Raw genomic sequence first — 17,089 nt, 5'->3', positions numbered from 1 at the left:
AGAGAGAGAGAGAGAGAGAGAGAGAGAGAGTGGGGCCGCATGCATGCATGCACAGTGGATGCCCCGAGCACCGCGTAACTGAACACGAACCGACGCGCGACAAGCCAGAAAGCGAGGTACAGTCCGGCGGCAGTAGTACTGTAGTAGGAGCTCGTCGATGGAGGGGACAGACACGCATCACCACTACCGCTAGACCACCCAGCCCGGCCCGGCCCGGCCCAGGCAGCCAGCAGCGATGCGACGAGATATTTACGACGGAGTGATGTGAGTTCGGGCGCGCGTGTGAGTATGATGGCCTAGTGGGGCGAGGAGCGAGGGAGGCCCTCCCCTCTGGCCGCTCTGGTGGGCAGGCCAGAGCGGCGCAGGCAACACGGGAGGCGGCCAATGGGGGGGAGACACGTCGGAGGGACGGGACGCCGTGTGCCCTGGGACGGCATCTTGCGCGGCTGGGCTGGGCTAGTTGGTGAGGCAGAGGCAGAGGCGGGGAGTGAGAGTGAGAGGGACGGTGGCGGAAGTGAGGTGACCCACTGGCGGAAGCCCCGGCAAGCGGAGGAGGGAGAGTTTATGGGCGGCAGGGCCCACCGGGTTTGTCCCGTTGCGCTCCATGGCCACCATTTTCTCGCTCTAGTTCCAGGTGGTCCTTTTTTCCTGTGGCATGGCAGCGGGGAGGACCACCACAAGGTGGTGCCCAACTCCACCGGACATGCCATGCCCAACGGGGCGGCCTGCGCCCAGGACGCCTCCTTCGCTTGCTTGCCGCCATCGGCTAAAATTTTACTAAGCTCGAGGCCTCCGTAGCCTACTCAGATCCGCCAGAGGGAGGCGTCACCTTGAGAGAGAGTGTCTCTGGCCGGCCTAAATAGCCAACCGCTGACCCTTTTCTGATTACACAGGCTGTGGAGGAGGCTTTTGTTGCTCAATGAAACCCGTGCAGAGAGAGTTATCAGAAGAAGAAAAAAGAGTTTCTACACAATTACTACACGTGTAGACAATGACCAGGTTGTCAGGCAGATGATTATTGGTAACTACGAGTACTAGTAAAAGCAGAGAACATTTACTACTACTCTGTCAAAGTTCATTACCACAGCTCCGTGCGTCTGCTAGTGCCAAGTAACAGTAATATTTATTGACATATCCACATTCAGAGAGAGATAAAATCAAATGCTATATGTAACTAGGATAGATGGCTTGACTGGGAAACTTTCTTTGTTGACATCATAGTCCCCATTACTCTTTCACAAAGATGCTGCTAGTACTAGTGTCTAGGCAATCTGTCTTGAGGGAACTCTCCCAACAGAGAGAGCATTGACTATTGGGAAAACGAGACCTGGCCGTGCCAAAGCACTCTCCCTCGCAAGAGCAGCGCAGTGAGTGCGTGCACGTAACAACAAACAACAAATGGGGAATGGAGGGGGCCGACCGAATAGACAGCGAACAAATAAACAGCAAATCTTTCCCAGTAAGGCTTTGGGTTCGTAGTGGAGGACGGGGAGAGGGGCATCTCAGATCTGCGCCCCGGGGGGGATAGGGGACCGCGAGATCGCTGAGGGAAACCGACCTGTAGTGTCACGTACTATGGCCGGCCAAAGCCTTTGATGAGTGGCAAACAATCGGCACATGTAATGGCGCCAACCATTCCTGCAGTTGAACTGGCGTGGCACCAGCCACCACCGCTCCCCAGGACCACGCGCGCCAGAGGACAGGACAGCCGCGATTACTACTCCTGTATGCTAACCAATCTCTGGAGATTCCGCCCTCGCGTCGACCAGCTCGTACCACTGCTGCATATAGGAACCATGTGCAACTTCCGTGGCCTGGAGCGGATAGCGCTCCCTAGGGTGGGGCGTTCAATTGGTCAGTCTTAATTTGTTCCTATCCTTTAATAGCTGGGTCCTAAGTGTATGGCACAGTGGGTGCGAGTAATAAGTTCCTCTACAGAGAACAATTGTCCCGCCCCTTTCATGCCTCTGCCTCACTTGATGAGTGAGTCCTGTCATAGGTGGGACTGTATATATACTACTCTAGTACGAGTATTATTTAGTTGCAGAGTACAGGGTCCAGGGTCCAACTTTAAATAGTATCCTATCTAACTCCATCTCAAACTCCAGAAATATCTATAGCAAGTATTCAAAGGAACACCCTAAAAAAAAGTATTCAAAGGAAACAGCAACATAAACATCGAATTTTTTTAGAGAGGAAAAGAGATAACATGAACATGGAGCTGATATTGAACTGCAAGTGCAAGGCATGCTGGTGAACATAGCATAATGGCTTTTTCTTGTTCACAAAAGTGGAAATGCCTAAAGCAGATAGTACAGGTTCGACAGTCACACAGCAACCAGGATAGACGCAAGATATCAAAAGTAAATCCCGTTTGCTGGAACTAAATAGTGGCAGGTCTGCAAGTGGCGTCGGCGAGAGAGCGTACCTAAGCAACAAGTGGCAAAGGTCATTTGTCCAAGTTTCGTACAGCATGTCCGCGTCAGTTCAATTGAGTTCACAGGGGCACCTGCTATCAGTATCTCCTGCTGTTCCATGAGCCCAAAGTAGAAGACGACTTGACATTGCTGGCGACGGCACCACCACCACCACCACCACTGTTTGCAACAGGGCAATCACGGGACCAGTGACCAGCCTTACCACACTTGAAACACCCATCAGATGAGGTTGCTGAACTTAATGCCCTCCCGCCTTTGTCAGAGTAAGGAACCGAAGCTTGATTCGGGCAGTCCTTCGCCCAGTGGTTCTCTTGCCCACATTTGAAGCAGCCTGAAGAGCTCTTGCTCATGTTTTGGTTGGTGGGGGTAGCACCAGCTTGGTATTGTGATGAACCACCTTGCAGTGGAGCAGCTGTCCTAGGCTGCTGCTGATCGTCACACCATTTGAAAAAGCCACAAGAGCTACCTCCCTGAGAGATTTGTCCCCGGTCCAACACCAAGAGAAAGACATGAAATGCCCGAGTTATCAGGAGTCATACAACAATTATCATCAAAATAAAGTAAAGCGTGAAGGGAACAAGGAATATCATGGATTATTAAATCATAGGTGATGGCATATAGCATCAGTTGCTATCCAGAAAGATGCAGATAGCGAAAAAAAAATGCTCCACTACAACAAAAAGATCTACTGCATATAGGAACTGCCATAATATCTCTTTAAGCAGATTTTGTTCACCAACAGATCATTTCGGGTAATTTCGAATCATGAGAATAGAATAAAGAGCTACATAGGCAACAAGCACATGCTGTTATTGTTTACTATATTAGTAAAATGCCATTTTTTACACAAACAATAAAGAATAAGGATATTTATTTGGCTACCAGTTGCATTGCATGACAGGCTGTGGAAAGGGTGCTCCAGATACCATGAAAGAAAAACACGTCAGCCATGCATACCCAGTTAAATGCTATCAGGCCAATTTAAGATTTGGAAAGCGTGTATTCCAGATACCACGAAAGAAAGTATGTCGGCCATGCATATCCGGTTAAATGATTATCATGCCGATTTAAGATGGTACAGAAACCACTTCCTCATGATCGAGAATAATTGAGTTGAACCCAAATGACCTAGTTGCTCAGTCATAAGAGCAAAAAGGTAACAAGATATGAAGATATGAACCGCATTAAAACGTGAATCTGTTCTGTTGGCAACTAAATCTTAACTCATAACTGCACTCTGCAATTGTGACCATCACACTGTCAACATCTTCTATTGGAAAAATATGGAATATGCGGATGATATGATAGTCATGAATCATGGCCACAAGATAAAGAGTTATAAATGCCCAAGTAACTATCCACGTCAACACAGCAACTTCCAACCGTAAGAATTGGTACAAATGATTAAGTAGATGACATGCTTTGTGGCTTAATACTAATTAGCAGGAGAAAATAAGCACCAAGTGTTCAGTATAACTTGATATTAAAAATTACATGTCACATTAGATAAAAGCATGACATTAAATCCACAGCGTAACAAGTCCGCAGCATAATATGGATACAGTAAAATATCATGCACACAACCATGTAATCAAAGAAAGAAATTAATGTTGGGCATAAAATGTCCAGATGAATGAACCTGAGCTGGGCACCGATAAAACTGCCTCCCAACATTAACTCCCGCCTTTGTCGTGAGAATTAAGCATGTTCCAGCACCACAGGAACAAGGCATATTCACAATTGATGCATCTGACTGAAAGCTTGTGCTGCTGCGAGCATTAGCAGCGCCTGGAGATGGAGCATCACACCACTCAAAGAAGTTGCAACCTCCATTGTCCTTATGGTAAAAAATAACATCAGCACCACAGGTACGTTAAAATAAGAGAAACAAAAGGAGACAAGAAATAGCCTTCTTTCTTCATTACGGAATGAAATCTCCAATTTGGGTTAGCCGAATGTACATGCATGCGCATATACATCAGCTAACAGAACGGCCCTTTATTGATTTGCACTTTCCAAGATTAAATTAGACATTTGCAACATGACAATCATAACTCTGAAGGTGAAGGCAAACAAACATACTCGAGAAACGCTGGAGGTTGGTTATGGACTAAGGGCAACAGACACACATTACACAAGCATGACTGCAAATTTGGCTAAAGAAAACTCAAACAACAGGCTCACTTCACGCATTTATCCAACAATTTCTCAAGTATGATGTGCATCTAATGTTCATAAAATAAATGCCGGAGAGTCAGTGCAGCCAGTGGAAAGGTTTGGTCTACCAGATATAGCAGACAGCTCGGGGATATGCAGAAGAAAAACCAACCAGAAACTCTGGATCAGGGACAGTGCAACCAGAGCAATGGCAGGCGCAGGATGGGGATCTCTTGAAAATCAATACTGACGGCGCTTTCAGTGCAGCAAATGGCAGAGGAGGCTGGGGATTCGTGATTCGGGACCGACTGGGGACAGTTAGAGGTTATGGAGCTGGGTCTATTCCTCGTCCGGCAAGTGCACTACAGGCGGAAGCGCATGCGTGTACTGAAGCTTTGAAAGCTGCAGTGGACTGGCGAATGACAAACATCATACTGTAGGCAGAAAGCAGGAATCTTATCCAGGCGATGCAATCCACCTATTTTGATCTGACAAATGAGTGTATTATCTTTAGAGATTTGCATGTGTTTGCTAGACTTAATTTTACCATGGTTTCATACTCTTGTGTGCCTAGAGGTTGTATTAAGCTAGCTCATGACCTCGCTGCTGTCGGAGCATGTGGAAACAATCCCAGGTTTCTGTGGTTAGAGAACCTGCCACCTGATGTAAGCTACGTTGAGGCCAACACGTTTGTTGTGCCTGAGTGATAATAGAATTGGTGTTCCAGCTCAAAAAAAAGGTTCCACGCATCAGGATTTCATTTGTACTTTATAAGACTTAGTTTTTAGCACTAGTGGTGGCCTAAACCTTGCATATTTTACTTTTCTTTAATAGGTTAAATAATTGATACTTATTTTAAAAAGCAAAACAGAAAGAGTTTAAGACACTCTGTAAAATGCCTTAGCGAACTGGATGCTAGAGTTAGGGACAGAAATGCCAATGGAATTGCCCCAATACAACAGAAATGGCGGAAGTTAACCTAAGGCAGAGACAAGGGCAAATCAGACCGGAATCGTTCAGATATCACTTATTACATATCCTATTCCAAGGTCTTTTTGGGTTAAGTGTTTGGGAAAGATAGTGCAAGAAAAGAATACCTAAGCTGATAGCACCAGTAACAAATATAGATCAAATCTATAGTAAACTAATGAATATTCAGTCAGATATCAGGTGAAAATGGTGTCACACATATAACACTATTGCTAAAAAAATCCATATAACATTGATAAACCACCGTACATGTCCAAAATACAGCAATACAGTTCAGAAGCCACGACTCAGAATCACATAACAGAGGCAGACAAACTTGAAGACTAAGGTAATATAAACGGATGTAATATTTGCCTAGACCGGGTAGAGAAGATGCATTTTAAAATATCAGAATAATGACTATATGTAGCTTTCAGAGACGGATTCTTTGGACAGTCCAATGAAATACTTGGCTCACATAATAGACAAACATTTAAAAGCTACAGAGATACGCCACATGAAAGAGGCCTGGCATTTGTCAATGTTATTTGGTTTTGAACTTAAAAGCAAAAACCTAAAATATGTAAGTCAAAGAGTAGGCAATTGACAAGGTGCAACAACAAAAATGAAGCTAAAAACAAATTATGTCTATACATCCACCTAAGAATAGGAACACAACTTATATAGCCCATCAAGCACCCATGACAACACTAATCATGCAGCACACACAAGTTAATTGACTGCTGCTGAAGGTCTGATCCTAACACGCCACCGAAATTGAATGAAACACATGTACTACAGCTTCTTGCAATAATCATATTGGTACTCAGCAAAAAAACACAGAAGGATGTTCTTCTAAACCAAACTATGATGGGCATTAAGTCGGCCACCGCACTACTAACTGGGAAAAAACAATCATGTTTGCAAAACTAACTTCTCCAAATTCTATAAGAAGCAACTCAGCAGGCCACACTGCCAGAATACTACTATCTTCGATCAACCAGCATGGAGAAATTCTTGTAGAATAATATGCATCATAATATCTAAACCATGTTTTATTTCTTAGTAAGTACGAGACAGGCTGAATGCAACATTATTACACAGTGGTGAAGCTAGAAGTCAATGGCAGGAGAAATAAAGATTTGCCATGAACAATGGTACACACGGACCAGAGTAAGCACATCAGAACTGAAAAATGGTTAAACTATCAGCTGCAGTATAAATGCAAGTGAACTTGGTTTTGCACCAAACCATACATGCACTTGATTTTGTAACAAATAATATTGTTACATCCCCAGACGACCATTGCACTTGGTTCAAGTTCACTATTAACGATTTTTGAGTTTTGGGCTAGCTCAGGGCATCCAAATCACAAGACCACATGGGCACATTGCATTACAAGTACAATTCTCCGAAATGCACAAGGTAACAGGATGATGTGATTTAACAATGAGGGCTGATACTCACCCGCGTGGGACACCTGTAGAACTTGCGGCCGGGGTTTCTGGGCGTGCTGGAGGTGAGCACAAGGCAGATCCCAGCGCCGCAGGGGCACGCCTTCTCCTCCACCTCCCCGCCCGCATCCACATAGCCGCCGCCGCCGCCGCCGATTCCGCCTCCTACACCGCCCCCGATCCCGCCGCCGACACTTGCCTGCAAGGATTGGGGGCACTCTCTCGCCCAGTGACTGGTGTCCCCGCACTTGAAGCACGCGCCCTTGGTGATCTGTGCGCCGCCACCAGGGGAGACGCCTGGGACCTTGGAGCCGCCGGGCAGCTTGTGGGCGAGGGTTAGGGTTTCCTGCTGCTGCTTCCAGGCGGCGCTGTGGCTGCCCTTGAGCGCGGACAGGTAGGACCCCTCGGAGGCGGCGGGGGTCGGCGACGGGGAGGTGGAGAGGCGGGGGCGCTTGGAGGACGCGTTCGCCGCGGCCTCCGCTGCCTCGGCGGCGAGGAGGAAGGCCTCGTCGTCGACGTCGTCGAGCAGCGACATGGTCGAGGCGGGCGGTTGGGTATGGGGAGGCCGGTGTGGTTTGAGGATTTGGGGAGGATTTCGTGCGGGAGTTTTCGAGCTTTTCTGCCGCGGAAGACGAATCGAAATGTTTTTTTCTTAGGCAAAGACGAAGCAAAATGGTGCGACGAACGCGGGGATGCTCGGGCGCCCCTATGTCTCGCTTTAAGCGAGTAAACCGAGACAGGGGGATGCGCTCGCTTCGGGGCGACCCACAGACGGGCCAGCCCAGGCGCGCGGGAGCCACAGCCTGTTTTTTTTTTCTGTTTTCTGTTCTAATTTTTTTAATTTTTGTACTTTTATTTATACTTTAAAATATTCTATATATGTATATATTACAAAAACACTCTTCAAAAACATATTTGAATTTTTTTTGAATAAGTATTAAAAAATGTTGAACAACAATTTGAAGAAGTATTTAAAAATGTTGAATAAGTATTGAAAATGATGAACAAGTACTTGAAAAATATTGAATAGGTATTAAAAAATGTTGAATGAGTATATGAAAAATGCTGAAAAAGTATTTAAAAATGTCGAACAATAATTTCAAAAATGTTGTACAAGTATTTGAAAATGTTGAATAAATGTAAAAAATGTTGAACAAGTATTTGAAAAACGTTGAATAGGTATTAAAATGTTGAATAAGTATTAAAAAATTTGAACAAGTATTTGAAAAAATGTTAAATGACTATTAAAATGTTATACAAGTATTTGAAAAATGTTGAAATAGCGTTCACGCAATGTTGAACGTGTACTAGTGGTCGGGGCGCACCCTGGTGCGCCTCTTGAGTGGTTACTCTGCGGTGCCGGGTATGTCTCCGCCCATTCAAGTTGCTTTGTTCACCTTTTGTTAGCACATGCACACATCATCGATGAGCTCTTTGGTCAAAGTTTTATGTGAAGAATCGAAATCCGTGACAAGCAATGAAGATGAATCTTGTCTCTTTCCATATAAGTGGAACCGTAGAACTTCTAACAACCTGCAACTTAGCTATTTTACCAATGTGCACAAGCACAACTCTCAAACGTGGATGGACTGCAGTTCCACTGCTTTCTTTGTTGTCCTCAACGTCCAACACCACAGCTTGAAGGAGACACGGGGCGAGATCGAGACGGGCAGCGTCGGCGGTGGCTCGCCAGAGCAAGACCAGCCAAGCCACCCCACCACGTCGGCTCGTGGCTCGTTCGCACACTGCTCCAGCATGGCTGAATCGTGTCCACGGCACGGCGAGGGACCCTGGTATAGAGATGTTGCACCTATTAGTTCTTTGCAGATTGATGATGAAAAGCTATCACTGGCGGAAATATGCAACACCTGATTAGGACACAAAAAAGGAAAGCAACTTTGAGTTCTAATGAACAATTATCAGAAACCAGAAGGACAACATACATAATACAAACTTTTTTTTGTTTGAGAGAAGATAGAAGAGTCCAACAAGCAACCATTCAGGAAGGCAATATACAACCAGAAAAACTAAAACAACGCCAAAACTCTGTAGAAACAACTATGCCATTCCACTCCAATTAAAATCCTTATTTTGTTATCAGGATTCAGGATACCCTAGAAGGTAACATGCTTCAAATTTTAGCACTTGTAACTGCAGCTGTCAGTCCTGTGGGGAAAAAGATTTAAAAAGGTGTTGTTGTTGGTAATCAATTTTAAGAATAATGCATTGTGGTAATTTAGTATTCCCATTAATAGTTCTTCACGGCAAACATTGAGGATTCATATCAGCCTGAGTGTTGGACATCAATCAGAACGGTTGTGGTAACATTAATGCTCAAGCAGTGAAGTTGTGTTCACGCAAATAAAAATGAATCTGAGGAGACCTATCCAAGGACAAAAGATAACTCACCTTCAAATCCTTGGTGAAGCATAACCTTAGTTTTCGAACTGAGCCCTTCTTGCAAGTGATTTGTGGTGAGCCCCTAAATGCATGTTTGATTGTATCAATGAAATCATTCGGTGCAGTTCTAGATGTAGAGAAGAAATGCATGAATGGCACAAAGCTGGTGACGAGAGGGACACGAAAGAGATGGTCACCTGCGCGATGGTATCCTCGAATTCAGAGGTCTCGACGCCCTTGTCCTTCTGGATCTTCTTCTTGCCAGTGTACATCTTAATTCCTTTCCGCCAGGCCCTGTGTACAACACACATGGATCAGCTACACACACACACACACACACACACACAGAGGACAAGTAATCACTTACTACTGACTGGATTGTGATTGTTAAATGATATAACACTGAATTGAAAATGACAACACCAGCAACTCATGCATGAATCATAGAGACAACGCTAAAGTACCTGCAATTGTTGTTGGGATTGTCCCCTGAACATTGAATAATCAAACAGTTCTTGTCAAACTGGTGCTTGCAAATACAGAATGCATAACATATGGAATGCTACTGCAAATAATCTTCATTTTTCTATCATTGGGATGTCACTTGTTAAGACTATGATTCAGCTAGCTTGCCTGTTAACATATCATGTCTACAATCTAGGTTGCCTGAAATATCCAATTACTAATAAATGCCCTTGACAGTAAAAAGAGGAGGATAATAAAAATATTAAATTACAACTTTGCAGGTTCACATTTGATCACCTAGTGGCATAAAAAGAACTTGCCCAATTTTTACAAATGTACCACATACACCTCCCATATGCCCATGTCAACAGGGAGTCACCACTATGTAGATATCGTAATAACTTCATTTGGCACGAGTAAAAAATAGACACAAAAAGACATATACTTCAGTTGCATAAAACTTATGTTATAACGGTGCAAGTTGTTGCGAAGGAAAATAATTAACTCACCCACAATATTTCTCACAGCATGCCCCATTTATAGGACATGGACATTGTTTCCCACATGCTGATTGACACCACATGGATTATATTGCCGACAAGGTTTTCGAGTCGATGAGTCGACGAGTCGCTCAGGGGGGGCGACTCTAGACTAGTCGTGACTAGTCTAGACTCATGGTCGACGAGTCGACATGCGATGAGTCGACGTGAGTTAAGCAGTAGGGAGCAGACCAGCAGCAGACCAGCAGCAGCCAGCGGCAACCAAGGGAGGAGTCGCAGCAACCAACCAAGACAAGGCCATCAGGAGATGGGAGGAGCAGCCCAACAACAGCGGCAACCAAGGGATGAGCAGCAGGCAGCAGCAACCAGGGGAGAAGGGGACGAGCAGCAAGCCAGGGCGGCGGCTGCTGCAGAAGAGGGCTGGGTCGGGGGAGGGGGGCTGGAACTGTTCGATCTAGGTTTCCAGACGCTCCAATCTTCCTTCAATACTGGCCCACACGGCAATATTGGCCCAGTAAGGCCCAATGAAACCCTAGCCTGCCTAGCTCAATCTGGACCATCCATATTCTCTAATCTTCACCGCCCATCCACTCTCGTCTTAACTCTCTCTCTCACCTGCTCCCCTTCCAGCCCCCAGGCACGAATCGACAGCCGCAATGGCCTTGCTGCAGCTCCTCCTCCATGGCTTCTCTGCCTCCACCCCTTCCTCTCCGCCTCCCCCATCCTTCCCTGGAGCCACCCCTCCTTCCCTGCTCCATTTTCTCTGCCCAACTTCTCTTTCATGACAGATTGAACGAGTCGTTCGCCTCAAAAACTGCGACTAGTCGAGACTAGTCGGGACTAGTCGATCGAGTCGATCGACTCATCCAATGATTCGAGTCGACAGGTTGAGTCGACCTTCATGTAACGACTTGTCGACTAGTCGACGACTAGTCGCGACTAGTCGTTCGACTCGAAAACAGAGATTGCCGACAAGGCTGATCCTTCCTTTCTGTAATCCTTCTCCTTATAAAATGGTAGCCTGCGGATTTCCAGGTGTACTTTGAACAATGGACTCTAGCTTGCCTTCTAATAAAGCATGATAACCCGCGCAACTAATGTCCCTGAGATAATAAGGTTGGCAGCACTAAGATAAGCAACCACCTGGGTGAAGAATAAAAGATAACATGGAGGGGTAGAGTGAACCATACCTTTATATATCCTTTGACAAGAAAATCACCCCTACTGAGAGTTCCAGATGCGCTGCTGTTTCCAATATAACTCATATACTGAAAAACTTCGCTGTATGTTTCCATTTGAGAGATGGTTCTGAGCAATTAAACAACTGCATGAAAGAAAACTCATGAATTCGGTGTGACTATTAATCCCGGAAACAGGCTAAACTTATACTATAATAATGACAAAGGAGAGCAGCGATTTGGCTCCCAGATTCATGTGCTCCCACTGCGAGCAACAGAAATTCACAAAAATACACATGAAGTGTTGTATCCTTGCAATTTTCATGGAAAATCAAGTATTTTTTGCACCTTGGGAAAAACAGTGCCTAAAAAGTATAAGTGGTGGTTGGATACATGTAGTTCACATTTTAAACTTTAATCATTGATATAGGTCATAGATGCCTTGACACAGAAGATAATGTCATCAGTGGAAATTTTGTTTTGAATATATAGTTTTGAGGGGATGACCACAACTTTTAGTCACAGAAAGTTCATAAACATTTCCTCCCCCAACATTTTTTCAATCCCTAGTACTCCTCGTTTGTAAGATGATGAGAAAACTGCATGCAAAAGGAAATGATGGGAATACCATATGTGGAAGGAATGAGTTATCTACTCCCTGAGGAATCATGGTCAAAGCCTTCCTAGTGGCAGAGTTTAAAACAATTCACATACAACCTTTACTCAGTTCTAAGAAATGTTTACAGGTTATGCAGAGAAACAGTGAAACACACCAAAAAATTATCTGACTGGCTGTATAATAGTAAGCGACACATAAACAAGTTCAAAGTAATGAAACCACTAATATAAAGATGGTTATCAGGAGAAGGGTCCAACCTGTTCCTTCCAAAAATCTCCAAACCAAAATATGGAGAAATTTGACCGGCAGCTGCATATGTCGGTGCCAGATTTCCAAGCTCGTGTTCAAGATCAGGAGCAGTTGCCTTGGGAGTAAGTTGATCTGTCGAGGAGGGTGGACGTTGACGGCGACATGGTAGCCACTGATCTGACCGGAGAAGTGCCTCCTCCTCCTCTGGCCGCCATGGAAGAGCGTAGCTTCCTCCTCTGGCCTCCGTAGCAGCGACAACCATAGCTAGATACCTGGAGCCGGCTGAACATGGCCACAGACATATCAGTGCCAACGTTGTGAGGGAAGTATCTGCCAATTTCCCACTGACTGCACCGCAAACCTGAAATATTAACATAGTACAAAACAATGAACACAACTATACGAGCATTTCCTCTGATCTAGACTCTCGTGCTGAGTAGTCACACATTAAGTGTATAAAGTTTAAAAGAAATGTGAACCTGATGCGCATGTGCCAGCAAAATGAAGCAACTAAAAATACAAGCAGCAGCAGCACACATCTTGGGCTCACATATCTAGCAAAAATAACAGCGGCGGCAACACATCGACCAAAAGAACAATGGAAATATGTTCACATATGCAAACAATAAGTCAATGCTGAAACTAAGGGCAAAGAAAGTAACCTAAATACAACCACTGTGAGGTGGACAATAAATTAATAAGCATACTCTGGCTCTTTCAGTAAAGAGCTTTTGGTTCAAAAGTTTATACATACTTGTTGTTAAGCGGTTCCCTATCACACTTTAGCCTGTACGGAGCTAGCTGTTGTTGTTGCCTGAAAAACAGTAGTATTGGGAAAGACAGGTCACAATTTACTAGTGGCACAGGAAAATGCAAATGACAAATTTGGATAATAGTGTCAACTTACTTCACCGGAAACATGGCAACAATAATTGATTTTGGCACCAGCATATTTTTTTCTAGTCATCAAGAACTCTATGTTCTAGTAATATAAGATACTGCAAATTTATGCTATATGATAGAAGTGACGAAAGACTCCTTTTTGGGGGGGAAAAGATGCATTTTTTATTCCTCAAGTAAAATTAGCTGTGAACGGTTTATTTCACCCCAATGAATAACAAAAATCTCCATTTTGCAACAAACAAATCTGCGGTTCCTTTTTTGTCAACAATACAGATCGAAGTATAATGTAGTGCCATATATGACCAATCATAAAGATCAAATGTTCCGCGAGACTGACGATAACCAAACAAAAAAATCTCTATTTTGCACATGCTACTCAGATATTTCACAGAATTTGACAGATAATACATTCACCTGTCACATCATGGCGTGGATAAACAACTAAGAGTCTCCTGTAGTGTTATTCAAAAAATGAGCTAGCTAGTCCATCTTCAGGACAAATAACAGTAAATACGGCGGCTTAGCTTGCACTTAGTTTGATTAAAATAGCTTTGGCTGTACAGTGCTAGGTTGTGGCAAAACAATAGTTCATATAAAGGATAGCAAGCAATTTGACAAATACCTGAACTCCATGGATCAATCACTTGTAAATTCATTTGTAGATGTCACGCGGCGAACTTAACCACCACCTTAAAATTCCTTTGTCGCCTGAATCAAAAGGAAAAGGAAAATACATTCAGAACACTGAACACATATAAACCAGCCCGGGAAAAAATAAATATTGATTGTGAAATGGCTGACCTATGGGAGCCAGAGCCATCATTATCGTCATGCAGAGTGATATGAAACTCTTCATAAGTGAAAGGCAACGGGCCTGCCATGTATAGGCTCTTCCTGCCATTGTTCGCCGGCAGCCTCCCACCGAGATAAGACGCCCTGTGCAGGTTCACCAGCTCATTGATCACTGCTTAGTTGACGACGATGTGACTTCCGGAGCGATCAAAACCTGCAGTTTCAAAATCAGATCAGGACACACGATTTTCTGCAGGACAAGAGAGTACTGCTAATTAATTACGGGGATAGCAAAAGAAGAAGAAACACACATGGTAGTGGTGGAGATTCTTTTCCGGCAGCTCGGATCAGTATGTCACAAGCTCGTATTACAAACTTCATCATCGACATATGGGTTACGTGACCCAAAAATAATGTTGTTGGGTTCATATTCAAGAACAATTTCAAGAGACTGCAATTTTGTAGCTATGAACAGCGTATAATACAAAAAATTCACAGCCAAGGCTGAACTTCGGATGATGATTGGACACGATATAAGCAGAGTGTTGTAAATGAACAGCAATAGGTAGTTCATAAGTGTCAACCAGGGATATACAGTTTGGAGCAATCAGTTAAAAGCGAGGGAAGAATCTATATATCGCATTCAGGAAACTAAGTTAATAGTATCAGCATCCAATTTCCTTTGAAAAGCCTACGTGTGAAGCCAGAAGCACACCGGCAACCCGAGAAAGAAGGAAATTCCTCCTTCACGCTCAGATAACCACATTAATTGCTACAATCCCGACGTTTTCCCCATGCTTTTCGCCCCCAAATTCCTTGGATGTCAGGGCACGCGGAATCCCACACATTCAAAGGGGGGTTCCTTTCTCGTCAAATCATGTCCTGGACACAGAATCTCGCAAAATCGAAAGGACAACTCTAATTAGTCCTCACCGGAGCTTCGTGTGCTCTGAAATCCCCCCTCGGGCCACAAATTCGCAGCTGCGGAAGCAAGATTCTACCCTCCCCTATCCCCTCCGAGCTCCCAACCCGTCCGTGCACACGAGAACGCGGGAGAAAGGAGGGGGTATGGGGGAAGCCTTTTTTTACCTGGAAGAGGATGGTGAGGCGGGCGAGGGGCGCGGTGCAGGTCTTGCTGACGATGCCAGCGAAGCCTCCGGCGGCGAGGTGCGCGGCGGTGCCGATGTGGCGCTGCTGCTGCTCCTGGTGGGGGGAGGCCGAGACGGCGCACCAGAGGAGGGCGGCGGCCAGAAACAACGGTCCGCCGGAGCGGCGGTCCTCGAGTTGGCGCGCGGTCCGGCACTCCTCCTGCCGATGGCGACAACTCCGGGAGGAGCAGATGCGCAAGCAGCAGTCGCGGCTCCTCCAAATATGGTGACGCGATGGAGAAGTGTGGCAGGGGGGCGGATCGACCTCGTCCGGGTGGAGCTCGTCCTTGACTTCATCGGGACGAGATCTGACGGGGCCGTCCGCGTCTGCCTTCTAACTCTTGTCGCCGCCTTGCCGTCAGGACCGTGGAGAAGAGCAGCGCCACACCTGGGCGCCGGTGGTGGCGGCGGCTGCGGGGAGGGCGGGGGTGGGGCTGGCGGCGGCAGACGAGGGAAAGGGAGAGAGAGAGGAATTGGGGATGGGAACTGGGGGCTGCGCCGTGGCCAATCTCTTTCTCTCTTTCTTCTCGACGAAGGGAACCTTTTTGTCTCGTACCATTGCCGACGTGGACATTGCCAGGGCTCGCCCTTGATGCACAGCTGAATGGTTTTAATACAAAAAATATTGATCACTTGTTACAAAAACGTTTTTGACATGTATGAAAATGTAGAGTGAAAAAAAAGACATAAGAAAACACAAAAGAGAAACAAAAAATGGAGAAGAAAAAAACAAACGAAGAATGGAGAAAAAATGAAAAAATCTGAGAAGAAAGAAAAAGGAATGAAAAAAAGGGAGAAGAAAAGGAGATGAACCAAAAGAAAATGAAAAAAGAAAAAGAAAAAATGGAGATGACCGGCTCGGTCGCCTTTAGTAGATCTCGATCCCACTACCAACCAGTAACATGAAGTGGTTGGAGTGGTTAGCTGAGCTGGTGATGACCCTGGAGACCAGGGTTTATCCTAGCCAGGGGGCGCACCGTTTATTCCTGATTTTTTTAATCTGTGCGCTAAATGAGCCGGCCCGACACTGCTCATGAGTCGACGCAGGAGATCCTTGTGGACTTGCTTAATGTGATAAATAGTCGCTGCGGTGATGCTCTTCCTCTTCTCTTGTCGTGCGTGGGCCGCAGCAGAATTGTTGGTGTGGGTGAAGAAAATATGCCCTAGAGGCGATAATAAAGTTATTATTTATTTCCTTATATCATGATAAATGTTTATTATTCATGCTAGAATTGTATTAACCGGAAACATAATACTTGTGTGAATACATAGACAAACAAAATGTCACTAGTATGCCTCTACTTGACTAGCTCGCTGATCAAAGATGGTTATGTTTCCTAGCCATAGACATGAGTTGTTATTTGATTAACGGGATCACATCATTAGGAGAATGATGTGATTGACTTGACCCATTCCATTAGCTTAGCACTCGATCGTTTAGTATGTTGCTATTGCTTTCTTCATGACTTATACATGTTCCTATGACTATGAGATTATGCAACTCCCGTTTACCGAAGGAACACTTTATATGCTACCAAACGTCACAACGTAACTGGGTGATTATAAAGGTGCTCTACAGGTGTCTCCGAAGGTATTTGCTGGGTTGGCGTATTTCGAGATTAGGATTTGTCACTCCGATTGTCGAAGAGGTATCTCTGAGCCCACTCGATAATGCACATCACTTAAGCCTTGCAAGCATTGCAACTAATGAGTTAGTTGCGAGATGATGTATTACGGAACAAGTAAAGAGACTTGCCGGTAACGAGATTGAACTAGGTATTGAGATACCGATGATCAAATCCCGGGTAAGTAACATA

The 17,089-nt window shown here is 45.0% G+C and overlaps 2 protein-coding genes across 12 annotated transcripts; both read right to left on the bottom strand.

The window, feature by feature from the left end:
* Positions 1 to 2,203: 2,203 nt before the first annotated feature.
* On the bottom strand, positions 2,204 to 7,686 carry LOC123105321 (DNA-binding protein HEXBP). Its single transcript, XM_044527368.1, has 3 exons — positions 7,032 to 7,686; positions 4,078 to 4,275; positions 2,204 to 2,908 (listed from the first exon to the last, which is right to left on the bottom strand). Exons 1-3 carry the CDS (start codon positions 7,551 to 7,553, stop codon positions 2,516 to 2,518), a joined length of 1,113 nt encoding a protein of 370 aa, XP_044383303.1. The 5' UTR covers positions 7,554 to 7,686; the 3' UTR covers positions 2,204 to 2,515.
* Positions 7,687 to 8,384: 698 nt separating this feature from the next.
* On the bottom strand, positions 8,385 to 15,774 carry LOC123105320 (uncharacterized). 11 transcript variants are annotated; one of them, XR_006450796.1, is made up of 10 exons: positions 15,214 to 15,773; positions 14,134 to 14,338; positions 13,955 to 14,040; positions 13,184 to 13,243; positions 12,438 to 12,790; positions 11,574 to 11,707; positions 9,786 to 9,907; positions 9,616 to 9,712; positions 9,428 to 9,500; positions 8,385 to 8,808 (listed from the first exon to the last, which is right to left on the bottom strand). XR_006450796.1 is itself a non-coding variant. In XM_044527362.1 (10 exons), exons 6-10 carry the CDS (start codon positions 11,676 to 11,678, stop codon positions 8,593 to 8,595), a joined length of 594 nt encoding a protein of 197 aa, XP_044383297.1. In that variant the 5' UTR covers positions 11,679 to 11,707; positions 12,438 to 12,790; positions 13,184 to 13,243; positions 13,955 to 14,040; positions 14,134 to 14,338; positions 15,214 to 15,774; the 3' UTR covers positions 8,385 to 8,592. The 11 variants fall into 11 exon arrangements, 5 of the variants coding, with proteins under 5 accessions (XP_044383297.1, XP_044383298.1, XP_044383300.1 ...); XM_044527362.1 differs by having other exon boundaries at positions 8,385 to 8,886; positions 9,883 to 9,907; positions 15,214 to 15,774; XM_044527363.1 differs by lacking the exon at positions 15,214 to 15,773 and adding an exon at positions 14,436 to 15,151 and having other exon boundaries at positions 8,385 to 8,886; positions 9,883 to 9,907.
* Between the last annotated feature and the right edge of the window lie 1,315 nt (positions 15,775 to 17,089).

The sequence above is a fragment of the Triticum aestivum genome, chromosome 5A, assembly GCF_018294505.1.
Source record: "Triticum aestivum cultivar Chinese Spring chromosome 5A, IWGSC CS RefSeq v2.1, whole genome shotgun sequence".
Classification (NCBI taxonomy): Eukaryota; Viridiplantae; Streptophyta; class Magnoliopsida; order Poales; family Poaceae; genus Triticum; species Triticum aestivum.
This window is presented reverse-complemented; position numbering and strand designations above follow the sequence as displayed.